General features: G+C 45.2%; 1 protein-coding gene across 8 annotated transcripts in view; it reads right to left on the bottom strand.

Moving 5' to 3' along the window:
- The window catches only part of OBSCN (obscurin, cytoskeletal calmodulin and titin-interacting RhoGEF), a 188,117-nt gene extending 181,687 nt beyond the window's left edge, over positions 1-6,430 (bottom strand). For all 8 annotated transcript variants that reach the window (XM_074901084.1, XM_074901087.1, XM_074901086.1 and 5 more), the window contains exon 1: positions 5,299-6,430. In XM_074901084.1, coding sequence (XP_074757185.1) covers positions 5,299-6,430 — 1,132 coding nt within the window. The remainder of the gene's footprint in view (positions 1-5,298) is intronic.
- Positions 6,431-13,766: the final 7,336 nt, after the last annotated feature.

Genomic DNA, 13,766 nt, shown 5'->3' with positions numbered 1-13,766 from the left:
TGGTCAGACAGAAAGGGTTAATCGTGGTCAGGGGACTGCAGAAAGACCACAGGTCTCTTTAGAGTAGGCATCCCAAACAATTCATCTGGCCCGTAACCAGCCCCCTGCCCAGGAGGGAACAGTGTCTCCAGCTCATCAACAGGCAACCCAGATCTCAAGGAAAGATCTGTGAAAGGTAGGTGGCTCATCTTCCTTGTTAATAGACTGATCAACACAGTCTGAGTATGTAACCATATAATACTTACATGAAGAAGACTTATTCTGAGGAAGGAAGCACTAAACTTTACACCAGCCTTTCAGTCTAACTTTCCACTTACCCAGTTAAATGTGAAATTAAATGAATACACTAATTCTCCCACTGGCCAGCATGGTGAGTTCAGCAGAGACATCTTACTTTCACCCCACGTTGGCCTGCAATCTGTCAGATTTTGACATTTACATTGCAAATTCTCTAACACAGGCATCCTCACTTACCTATTTGTGCAGCAGCCGGTACAATTCAGAAAGATTCTCTGTTGTAACTACTACAGGCACATCGGGAAGAACTGCTGCAGATAACTATGTTATATTTGATCTGACAGACTCCATAAATATTGATTCCTCATTTCTAAATGACTGTTTGTCATGTATTACTCCTTCACAAGGCAATTCTCAATGTAAAGCTCGTGTTAAGTATGACTAATATGGAAGATAAAGCCATTTAGCTATCACCCATTCCTTATTATCCAAAACATTCATAATAGCTGAAAAAGTTCTTGTAAGATAAGCAAAAAACGTGTTCAGCTAAGGTTACATGTGACATAATTCTCGCAGACACCCTCTGCTTCAGGTAAGAAGTGCCACCAATTCCCATCTCTAGTTCCTATTCGTATCAGAGAGGGATAGAAAGCATTTAATATTAGGCAAGAAAGATGATTTCTGATCTCTTTCTTAGCTGCACAGCAGTATGTTGATTTTGCTCAGAACAATTAACGAAATCTTCTTTGAGAAAATCTTGGTGGCTTGTTTCAGAATGACTGGAGTGGAAACATTCAGGAGTGTTGAAGAAAAAAAAAAAAAAATATATTTTTTTTTTCGCTTCAGTTTGGCAGTCACCTGCGAACAGATGATCTGCCACGGTGCTTTTGGAAGCCCTGGTTTGATGGTTTCCTGGCCACATCCTTTCCTAAGGATGCTCACCCAGCTGGACTGTCCCTCCCATAATACAAAACACTTTCATCTTTGCACAAGTCTCCAGAGGTCCATGTACATGTGAGTCCCAGGCACCAGGGCAGTGACAATGTAGACACAGCTGGCACAGGCTGCCGTGGTGGAGCAGAAGCAAGAGGCACCTGAACTGTTATGTCTTGTAAGCTGGACAAGCAGTTGAAGTAGATGCCATTTCATACAGAATCCAACCAAAAGTACAAAACTAATCACGCCAAATCAACCGTTATCTAGAAACATTTACTTCCGTAAGTGCTCAGTGGTGTGAATTTGAATAAGGATTCTGCTTGTGACATCTGGACTCCCAGGTCACGGGTTATTTTCAGTGCCCTGAGAGGTTATTTAAATGCATCTCTAGTATCAGTATGATTTTTAAAATTTTTGATTTTACTTTTTTAACATTTTTTTTACTCTAGTTTCTTCTATTAATCTGGTTTTAGCCAAAGCAGAAATACTCAATAAGGCATATAATGAAGGCAATAACATTTCTAAAGAAAGATAAATAAAAGATAAAAGACCTACAAAAGCCTGACAACTGTGGAATCCGTGAGATATAGAAACAGCAAAGCAAAACCATGAGGGAGCATGGAGCAAGAGAAGCTCATAGAGTTAACAGGAAAATTGCAAGAGCTGAGACCAGCTATGAATTTGGAGCTTGTCTTCAGAACATATTTCTCCAGTGTCATAGGTTTTTTTTGTTAGGTCCATACCAAGCAAACTAGCAATGAGATGATGTTATTCTTTTAAGAGCGGGTCCCACTAACATGTGTGTTGCTAAGAATAGGTGCAGCCTGCAAAGAAGCCAATGTTTCCTTAACCTTCTCAAGGCATATCTGTCTGCTTGACCTCGTCTTCCCACTTCCCTACATTTCCTCTCGCCTATTCCTGGCCTTCTCACAGGCTCTCCATTTATTATTCCAGAGGCAAGCTTTCCCTCTGCTTAATAAAAATGATCCAGTGAGAGTAAGAATATGGAAAATCCTTCCAACGAGAGATTCCACCATCTCCTGCCTTTGGTCTTCCTCCTAGTTGTTCTCCTTTCTGAGTTTCCTTTCTACTTCCAAATTTCTGATCTCAGATATGACTACCATGACAGTGATCATTCAAAATCACTTCGGGTCAGAGAGGAATAAAGTGGCCTCAGCACAAGTCTGGTTTTCCAGCCTCTATCCTATTTGGATACCTATTTGCAACCTTTAACCTTTTCATACAGTGTCTGATTACTGTATTCAGGGACTCAGAGGAACATGGCTTGGCCCAGGTCCGAGCATGGAGACCTGTATGACGTTCTCGCTAACTTTACACATGGCCTCGGGACACGTCCAAAGCCTTCAGGAAATTTAAGTCAGTGATTAGTGTTCCTCCCATCCTCTCTTCTCTTTGGTTTGGCAAAAATCATAGACTCATAGAATTGTTTGGGTTGGAAAAGACCCTGAAGATCAAGTCCACCATAAACCATATCCCTAAATGCCATGTCTACACATTTAAATACCTCCAGGGATGGCAACTCAACCACTTCCCTGGGCAGCCTGTTCCAATGCTTGACAACCTTTCAGTAAAGAAATTTTTCCTAAAATCCAATCTAAACCTCCCCTGGCATAAGGGTTTACTCTTAGGCAGTATTTTCTAACTTCTTTCACATCTCACGTTTCAGCGTATGTTTGTGATTTTATCCCTGCTCTAGACACTAGAATCCCGCAGATTTCTGAATGGGAGTTATCAGCTCTTCGTTTTCCTTAATTGTGAGAGTGACACTGCCCTGTAGTCTCTCCTTTGAGTTTTACATCTGATTCACTAAATCTCTTTCAGGAACAGCTCAAAAATATATATATTTTTTTTTTTCAGCTCAGTGATCTTTAAGGCATGGGTTCAGCAAATGCTTACAAATGGCTTGAGTCTCTATGTCTAGAACCCAGGCTGACGGAATACAGGCAGCAAGCTAGGGAAGAGGTTTGACCTGTGCCCAGTCCTATGCCCCAAGAGACTGCTAAAGAGCCACATTACAGACAGGACGCTGGGCTAGGTAACCTTTTTTTTTTTTTTTTTACAAGACCCATAAATATTCTTACTCAGGTTCTTGTGTTGAAATTCTGTGAATCAAAATGCCAGAGCATACTTAAACCCATAAAGATTGCCATTCCTGGTACCTGTGTCTATAGACACACATTGTGGATGCAGCATCCCAGGCTTTATAAATATGCTGTTACCTGCAGAAAGATGAATGCAGCAGCTTGGTGCTTACCAAGGGTGGCTCTTTGGAGAACTTCTTCTGCACAACTGAGCAAAGGGAAGGTTGCGTGGCAAGATGTTCTACCCCTCTAAACATGATGGCAAATGAGCTAACGGCATCACCAATGGCATAAACAACAGAATTAAAAGTTCCCTTCATTGCGACAGCATTCTGAGCAGTCTTTGGAGGGCTCAGAAGGACCTCTGGTGACACAAAGGAGAGTCATTATTCAGGGCCTAATTATATCTAAGGCACGTAGATTTTCCATGACAGCCTTGGCCTTGTCAGAAAACTCAGCATAACAGAGTACAGCATAACAAAGAAACAGGCCATAAACAATTCCACTTAAGCACTCTGACTCACAGGCATCTCTTGATAATGGACATTGATCGGTAACTTTTCCCACACTTCTTGCTCCCAGACCTGCTGCTTTGCATGCTTTCCCCATCTCCTTTGGAACAGGTTGCACTCATTGAGAATAATCAAATAAGCATGGGCAGAGGGGAGGGTGTTTGTCTCTGCAAGACAAGTGTTGGGCAAGTAACAGAGCTTGAGTCATCCTCAAAGTGAACACCCACCCAAGGGCCAGGCCTGGTCTTCAGCTCTGAGTCCCAACTCATAAGGTAATCACAGCTTTATGAAAGGGGAGAAATGCCCTTCCCAACACCACTCAGCGCCTCCAAGGGATGGCAATGAGCGGGACAAGTGCCAGCAAGTTCCGCAGATCACATGTCACTGATGGAAAACATGGTGAGTGTGAAAGGGAAACCAGAAAGCCAAGTAAAAGCTGAGAGTCTTAAAGACAGGTATGGAAACACAGACCATTCCTACTCATTTGGATTTCTAATTTATTTTGCTGCAGGTCAAAAACATCTGTTTTCCCACCCAAGTGGCAAAACCTTTTACATCTGAGAGTTAATTTACAGGTGCTGCCTGGTTGCAAACTGCCTGCTCTAACTTTACCAAATGGGAGAGCAGCTTGAAAATGTAGAGCTTCAGTTGTGAAAAATCTGTGTGTTATGTTTTTGTCACCATTCTGAAGAACTTGGTCTGACCCCCACCAGAGCTGAAGGACCTTCTTAAGGGAAGTTTTTCACCACTGACCACAGCAAACAGATGCACCCTTGGACCTGGTAGAGTTCTGGGGGCATACAAGGCTATCCACAACACAAGCTGGGAAAAGGCTGAAGAGTCTGACAAGAACAAGGCTGCTGGTGGGTCCCAGGAAAACTGAGATGGACTGAAATTAGAGTTGGAGTAGGTCCTCCAAGGGAGACAAGGCAGCCCGACACACTCAGTTTGCAGGGAGGAGTTTCCTCTACTACCGCTTAAACTGCACGTGTGTGCCAGTGTGACTAAACCCTGTGGTAAATATAAACCCAGATGCGATGTAGTCGAGAACTGTCAGTGTCACGTTAATGGTTGGACTAGATGATCTTCAAGGTCTTTTCCAACCTAGATGATTCTATGACTCTGTAAAGCCTGGAGGGTAAGATGGGGTTTAGCAGTCACTGATCAGAGGATGGTCACAGATCTCTTAGATTACTGTAAAACCAGGACAAATGGGAAATTTACAGATCTGGTTCAACCCAGATGCCCCACAACCATCCAGTTCTACATCATCCATCCCCGACTAGTGCCCATTTATTGCCCTTCCTAAAACTCTCCAGTGATGAGACTCTCTCCCCAGGTCATCTGTTCCAGTGCTTAACCCCCTTCACATCTGGAAGGTTTTAGTCATCCACACTCCTTTGGAGCAGTTTGGTGGCAGAAATTTTGTTCGTGCTCCCACCCCAATTCAGAAGTGCATCGTCTGTTTCCTTGCAGGCATGACCACCCTGGTGAGAAACACAAGCACCCACCTTTGACGGTGACGAGCACAGAGCTGTACGTCTGGCCTGCCAGATTGGAGGCTGTGCAGGTGTACAGCCCGTTGTCTATCTGCTTGCAGAAGAGGATCTTCAGAACAAAGTTCTCCTGATCGTCCTCATAGATGACATGTCGCCGCCCTTCCAAAATGACCTCGTTGTCCTTCTTCCACACAATCTCTGGCTTGGGCTCGCCTGTCACGTAGCAGCTCAGTTTGGCGTGCTTCCCCTCTGTCACACTGCACGTGCGTGTCAACGCCCCAAAAGTCACATTGCGGGCCCCTTTGGTGGTAAATCCAGATGCCCTCTCATAATCCCGGGAGAGGCTGTAGCCAATGCCAGACAACCCTTCAGCCATGGGGTAAGAGTGGGCAGATGTTGAATCAAGAGTCCCATGGGAGATGTCCATCTTCCTGATCTCCTCCCTCCTCTTTTGCAGGTGAGACAACAAGGATGCCGTCTTGCCGCAGCCGGTATCAAAGTGGCTGCTGCTGCCCGGATTGGAAGAGCCCTGTGTTTCCACCACCAGCGCAGCCGAAGCACTGGCAGAGCCAATGGGATTCTCCGCCCGGCAAGTATAGGTGCCGCTGTCCCCGAGCCGGGCACACTGTATGGTGAGAGCGTTGGACTCCCCAGCAGACTCAATCTGGAAGCGGACAGCATCAGCCCGGTTCCGCAGGTGTCTCCCATCTTTCTCCCAGTTCACTGAGAGGGGAGGGCTGCCCTGAACTTTGCATTTGAACGTGGCATCTTCTCCCAGCGTTACCTTGATGGAGGAGGGTTTCTGGATGAAGTACGGGGCCGACTCCGTTACTGTGGTCTCCTCTCCAACTTCGATGCTGACAGCTGCAAAGGCTTCCCCAATGGTGTTCTTGGCCCGGCAGATGTATTGGCCACTGTCCTCCAGGCTCAGATCATAGATTGTTAGTCTGTAGAGATCCCCGTCTTCTGTGGTTTTAAACCTTCCTCCAGACTGGACTGGAAGTTTATCCTTTTCCCAGCTCACAGCTGGGATGGGGTTTCCAATGATCTGACAGCTCAACGTGGCATCCTTCCCCACAGACACCATAAATGCCTTAGGCCGGGTCAAGAACCGGGGGACTCCACTGAAGGAGCTGTAATCCATCTTCGTTTCCTAAAAGGTGAGGGGAAAAAAAAAAAGTCAAGAGAGAGCAGATTACATGGTGCAGGCAAAGAATTGCTGCACTGCCATGTTATCAGGGCACTTGTTATCTAGAACAATCTAGCTGAAGCACGTTTTCACTGTCCTTCTCATTATGGGAGACGTGGTCTTGGAATAATTTAGGTCTTGAAGATTTCTTAGGTTTGAGCTCAATAAACTGCTGATGGAAAAGGTAGCTCATTTCCTCACAGGAGTCCCTGGGTAAAATACAAGTCTTCAGACAGTTCATACGAAAAGGACACGACGGTCCCTTTCTGCTTTGACACTAGGCAAGCAACCTGCACTGATGCTGTGTAACACACAGGCTGGTTCTGGAGCTGCAGAGAAACAAATGAACATTAAATTCTGACAGATGTCTCTACCCATCAAGATACCTCCTCCATCATTTTTCTATCTCGTTGTCCTTTCCCTTTTCAATTTTTCCTCTTTCTCCTTACCTTTTTTTTTTGTTTTTGTTTTTCTTTTAAATTCTGCTTCATGCTCCACCTCTCCTCTTGTTCTCAATGGTCATTACCCATTCCTACATCTTGTTCCCTGATTCACATTCACACAGACCTTATGGCAAACCCATCTCCTGTAGGGGCCAGCCTGTAGGAGGACACACAGCTATGTCCTGTCAAATTATTGATGACATTTCTCTTTATTCACAGCTTCCATTCAACACAGCTGCTGAGATACAGCTACTTTGATTGCCATGCTAGACAATGAGTATCTATGGCTTACACAGAGCCTCACCCAGATGGTGTAGGGCCAGGCATAGCTGCAGTGGGGGTGGGTGTTTGTGCACAAGTATGACTTGGGGCACGTGCATCACGTTCATGGGAGCGCAAAAACTACATAAAAGAACTGCCATGGGGAATGCATGCAGAAATCAAGACAGTGCCAGTCTTCTTCAAAAAACCTCCACATGGCTTAGGTCTTACAGGAAAGATGTCTCACTGCTTGCTTATTCCCAGCTGCTCTCAGAGGGAGCTGTGCACCAACATGCAGCTGTTTGATGATGCAGACCAGCCAAGGGGACAAGGCTAGAGCAGTGTTCAAAACTAAAGCTCATGGCAATTCTGGAGCAGTTTTGAGAAAGTCAAAAGCAATCACAGGCACTAATCTTTACAGCCACGTTCACTCACACACTGAGTCTAACCATCCCTGTGCACCAAAACAACAGAGATCTCAGCATTCAGGGTTCCCCTGAAGTCCACACAGCCCACAAACATATTTTGTTTCTTCACTGCTCCTTATATGGACTCCTGGGCGTCCTTTCCCTTTTCCTAGAGCGAGTCTACTTCTAATCCTCCAAGAAACCCTTTTCTGTGCATTGGCTAGCGTTTACTTTGGTAAGTATAGAATGGCTAAAAGCCTGGTCTTGACCCCACTAGCACGAGTAATCATGCACCAGTTGACTCTGCCTGGGAGCAGGATTAGACCTGACGACAGTGTTCTGTAAGGAGAGCAAGCATCCCAGCTCCAAGCTTCTCTGGAAGTCCTACTCAGAAAAACTCAAATGTACCATTTCTTTCCAAGCTACTATATCTGGCCTCATGATGCCAAACACTCCTGTCTTAGCAAGACCACGATTGGGGCTGATCCTGTCTGAGCTACAGAATGGTCTTTACTCAGGGGTGGCTGCAGTGCTGCTCTGACATCTGTGCTTTTTCACCTTCAAAGTGCCACACAAAGCAAAATGGCCTGGACACTGTGTGTTGTAACTCAGAAAGGAAATAATAACCAGTCACCACGACAGAAATATCCTTCTTAATCCTACAGCAGTTCAGCTTCCCTGCTGGCCACAAATCCACCCACTCTCTCACCCAATGGCAGACGCTCTCACAATCTCCCCCCACCTCCAGCAGAAATCAGTAGGACCAGTCCTAAAACCTGCTTTCATTTCTTGAGTCTTCATTTGAGCAGAGGTTACATTATTTTTTCCATCCTCCTCCAGCTTCTGTTGTGGTGCATTAATGTTAACATGCAAATCACTGATGGCACCAGGGAGTAGGTGCTGGATAACTTGCTGCACGACCTCAGGGAAATCGCTTATTTGCCCTGTGTCTTGGCTCCCCTCCCATTTCATCTTCATAACAGGACAGGGACGGACTCACAAATAATTATGTGTACAGTGTACATATGACAGTGTATTTGCTGGAATATATGCCAAATCATGCAGTAACAAATTCAAATTTTTCATTCTGTTTATGCTGCTGGGGATTGAAAGACACAATTTGCCATCAAAACTAAATATTGATAAATACAAAAACACAAAATGATGTTCATTATAGTAATTATTACCACTGAAAATGGCATGGCTGAGCTAACCTTCAAACTTTATTCGGACCAGAGATCTAAGGCAGAAAGGAACATAGTCTTCTTTCTCTATTTAACAGGAAAAATACACTACTTCCTATCCTATCCTGTCTCTTCTCCTCCTCTAAAGAACATAGGAAATTCTTAAGAAGCAGTCAAAGACTGTTCCCCTTAGAGGAAATTGATCCTTTCTAAACTCATCCAATTTTGGTTGCTTTTGTTTCCTGGTATCAAGCAAATTTCATTATTCCACCAAAAAGCTAGAAAAATTAAAGAAAATATATTCAAAATTTAAGCCTGAAAAAAATGGCAATGGGGAGAAATTAATTGTTAGTAAACACTAAGAATGCAAAGAAGGATTGACTTGCAGCCAGTAGTGCTAAGACTGACTGACTTCCCACAGAGTGGTCACCTTCAATACTAGTTGCAATGAATATACAGAATTATTTTTCCCTTGGTCTCAAGTTGGTCTAGAAAACTGTGAACTAGTTAACACTTCTTTAGTCCCCTCTTATTACCTTCAACCTCTGTCCTCACTTGAGCTATAAAATATCATATATTTACCATAAGCACTTGCAAAGCTGCAAGCAGAGATGCTGCATGAATGGTTAGAAGATGCAGATACAAGCCTCAGGCTTGAGCCAAAGTACACTGAAGTCAGTGGAAATTTCCACTGAAGGCAACTGACTGACAGTCAGAACCTTCTGCTAATTTGGGGAAAGACCATTTCAGTCTTCGGGGAGGGGGGAGGGATATGCCGGGATTCAAGTTCACCTCCGGAGAACCCAGCAGTAACCTTCACTACATCAACTAAGAATTAACAAATCAAAACACAAGCTCAGAGTCCATGTCCTAATCGTTTCCAGCAATTAGCTTGAATCTCAGGCTGCACCATGTCATCAAAGTGCTTGGATCCATCTTCAGAAGACATTGCTGCATCTCGTCCTTCCTAGATCCCTAGTTGTTTCTGATTCATTTTGCAGCTTCAATCCCATAGCATCAAAAAGAGCAAAACCCAGAGTTGCTTCACCTCTTCAAAGTGAGCTCTGCATAACGTGGAGGAGTGCCCGGAGCAGAGAGATGGCTACTGACACAGGAGGTGCCTGCTTGGGAGCCAGACGGCGACCCTTCAGCAAACAGTGCTTTCCCTCAAACCACCCGCATGCTGTACCCCTTGCCTGCTCCCCAGGAGACACATCCACACCTGGAGAAGAGCTCTTCTCTGTGGGGAGCATGGTGGGTGCTGCTCACTTCCTAAAGCTCTTGTGCTTCCTCCTCCCCTGCCCTCCTGTGCTAAACAGCGCCCAAACAAGCTCCCGCTGCTCGCTGCTATCTCCGATAGTCAAAAACATTTAAAACACATGGAAGCTGCTGTATCAGGTGCCTGTTGCTCTCACTCCTGAACCAGACTGGTGTAGCAAATCCACCCAAGATGCTTCCTTCCAGTGGCTACAGCCTCAAGGTCCAGTCTCCCTCTCCCATTGCTCCCACGCACTCGCCCAGCGTTTCCAACTCACTTCTGCCCAACAAGTACAAGCCACTGTGTCCACACACCTCCTAGTGCAAGGTGAATACCCCACATACCTTGCTGTAATCTACACCCCACCCTGCTCTCTATCAGCTTTCATCACATGACCTCACACTCAACGGGTCTTGTGCCGTTATGAACGGCAGGGACACCAGGAGAAAATCCAGGGATCAGTGAAAACAGCGTGTGCTCATCGGTACTATTTTAGACTAATTTCTAACATGTCAGGAAACTGAAACAGGGTTTATTCCTTGCTCTGCCACTGGCTTACTTTTCTAATCATAAGAAAGTCATCCAAACTCTTGTATCTTCAGTCCCAGTCTAAAAAAGGGGGTAAAAATCCTGCCATGTGGGTGTTGAGAGCATGAAATCCAGTAAGAAGCATGAAATCCTAACCTGCGGCAAGGATGAAGCTGCAATAAGTATCTAACACTCAGATCAAACAGTTTAAGTAGGCTGCACTAGATAAACTAGGTTTTATAAATTTAAATGGGATAAAACGCATCACGTTCGATTAGACTGACAAATAGATTCAGGAGTGAGAACGTGAGGATAGCCTTGTGAACATACTGAAAGGACAGATTTAATATTTCTGCTGTTTAACACATTCATCAATTTAGTAAACAATTACACTAACTCAGATCCTTATATATGCACATTCAAACTTTTTAAAAAATAGTAACTCTGCAAGTACCAGGACAGCACCTTTGGAAGTCATAGGGCTGACAACAAAGCATGAATATGTCAATGCAGATGCCCTTTCCAATTAATCTCAAACATTTACCAGTATCTTATTTCTCCTTCTAATCCCTCTGTGATTAATCATTTGCCGCAAAGATCACATTCCCATCTGGGTATGTCTGAGCATGCCAAAGGCAAAGTAGCAGCGTAAGTAATTTTACTTATGTCTTGATTCATTCAAATTTTCACTGTTTTGTGTTCGGGGGAAAGAGGCACAAGTGCACACACCTGTCAGATAAATCAAACCACTGCCCAGGAACCATCACATGGCCATGCAACCAGTCAAGGCTTCCTACCCACCCCTGTCCCCACTGCTTTCAGTCTCTGCTGCTTCCCCACAAACAAGCAAGTCCCCTGCTGTGGGAACAATCTGAGGTGGTGCTCATCAGGAGAGTTATCAGGATGGAGAGTCCTGATGGAGGTGCTGTGATTCACTGTGCTGATGGGTTGGTTTCATGTTGCTTTATCAATGCTGAGCTGCATCTCAAAAGCCAACAGGCTCTGAGAAGATAAAAGTCTCACACTGTGGCATATATTGTCCCCCAAGCCTGTGATGATGCTCTTTGGTGTGAGAGAGGACAGGGGTGGCAAGATATTCTCTGCCCAAGCCTTCTGATTCAGTGGTTAGAAAGGGAATTCCATCCACCATGACCCTGAGCAAAGAGCAAAAAGCACCCTGCAATCCATCTCCCCCTCTACTCAGCTCTCCCGAGACCCCCCTGCAGGGCTGGGTCCAGCTCTGGGGCACCAACAGCAGAAGGACACGGACCTGCTCGAGTGGGGCCAGAGGAGGCCACAAGGATGCTGGGGGGGCTGGAGCACCCCCCTGTGAGGACAGGCTGAGAGAGTTGGGGGGTTCAGCTGGAGAAGAGAAGGCTCCGGGGAGACCTTAGAGCTGCCTCCCAGGGCTGAAAGGGGCTAAAGGAAAGGGGGGAGGGACTCTGCATCAGGGGTGTAGGGATGGGATGAGAGGTAACGGTTTTAAACTGGAAGAGGGGAGTTTTAGATCAGATCTAAATAAGAAATTCTTCCCTGTGGTGATGGTGAGACACTGGCACAGGCTTCCCAGAGCAGCTGTGGCTGCCCCCTCCCTGGAAGGGTTCAAGGCCAGGTTGGACAGGGCTTTGGGCAACCTGGGCTGGTGGAAGGTGTCCCTGCCCGGGGCAGGGAGGTTGGGACTGGATGATCTTGAAGGTCCCTTCCAACCCAAACCATCCTGTGATTCTATAATAACCAGAGACTCTGAGGATGTAAAGCCCAGGTGAGGACAGACACCTAAACCTAAGAGACCACTGAAGTCTGAATACACATCAGGAGCATGGAAGTTCTCTCTGACACTACATTAGGACTCATGTCTGCTTGTTCTTTTTCTCAAATCTATTTTATATCTTTTCTTTACCAACGCACCAAACTGTTGATCAGGAGTCTTTTTCTTACTGTTAGAGTTCATATTTCCATGACTTTCTTCACAATGCCAACTACTAAACTTTGCACTCCTTCCTCTCCTGATGGGAAAGGTAAGACTCACAGGAAACCTTCCATATCTGGCTCCCCACCTTTCGAAAAATACCACTAAAACAGAAGCTCTAGATAAAAATCAAGGCAGCACTAGTATTACTGTATTTTACATGACATATCTGCCTGTGTTGTTCCACCTAAAAACATCAAGACGTGTCATCTGTGCGTGGGAAGGGAAGGAGATCAGTCATAAAAGGGAAAGTGTGGATTTCCCTTGATGTTAAAGTTCTTCTGAGGGAAAACAGCAGCAACCCAGCTGCCCTATTACTTTTAGCAACCTCCCAGGGAATGGACAACTTTGAAACAGCACAAGTATTCAGTGTCAGCTGCAAGCTTAGTGACATCAGATGGGCACGGATGGACTCCTACAAGCCATTACAGCAGACAGGGTGCTTTAGGGGTGAAATGCACACCAGCACATCCAGTGCTACATGCCCATTACACCTCTAAATCAGGCGTAAGTAGAGATTTGCACCAACGCACTAGTCCGAGATGGCAGAATTTATCTGGTGCCCATTTCATCAGAGCTGGAACGGTACCTGTCACTGAGGAGCTGGACTCAGAGCTTAGCTCGAGCTACTCTGAATTCCACTTCAGTGAGGGGCAACAGATTTTGACATGTTCAAAGGTCATTTGATGAGCAGATTGAAGAGCTTTCGTGGTGGATTGGAGGATCAGTCTCCATGTGCTGTAGGAGATGCAATAAACTAAGCCTACTGCAATAAGCTTCTAACTCAATTCATTTGTATTCCCTGTCATCTTATCACCTCCACAGCAAGCCAAAGTCCACAGAAGATGTAAAGAGAAATTTCAGAGCAGGTCAGTGGCTAACATGGTGTCAAACTTGGTGAGCAGCCCTCAGCAAAAAACCGGTTAAGTTCAAGGCAAGACAATCTTACATTTCTAACCTTCAGGGTTAGGCTAAATATGCACCAACTAGTTAGAGACCTGCATCACCTCATGCTCCCAGTATTAATCCTTTATCAACAACCTGAGTATTTCTGACGACTGGTAGCAAACAAGAGTCGAACAAACCGTTAGAAAATTCCAACAAGAAACAAGAACAAATCGCATGGTTTGTGCATGTTACTGGGCAAGGGAACCAGATCACCTTCCAGTCCCATAAGTAAGCATACACTTAATGTAAAACATGGGAGATTGAAGTCACTTTGACGATTTATATCGTTAAAG

Source organism: Athene noctua, chromosome 2 (assembly GCF_965140245.1).
Source record: "Athene noctua chromosome 2, bAthNoc1.hap1.1, whole genome shotgun sequence".
NCBI lineage: Eukaryota > Metazoa > Chordata > Aves > Strigiformes > Strigidae > Athene > Athene noctua.
This window is presented reverse-complemented; position numbering and strand designations above follow the sequence as displayed.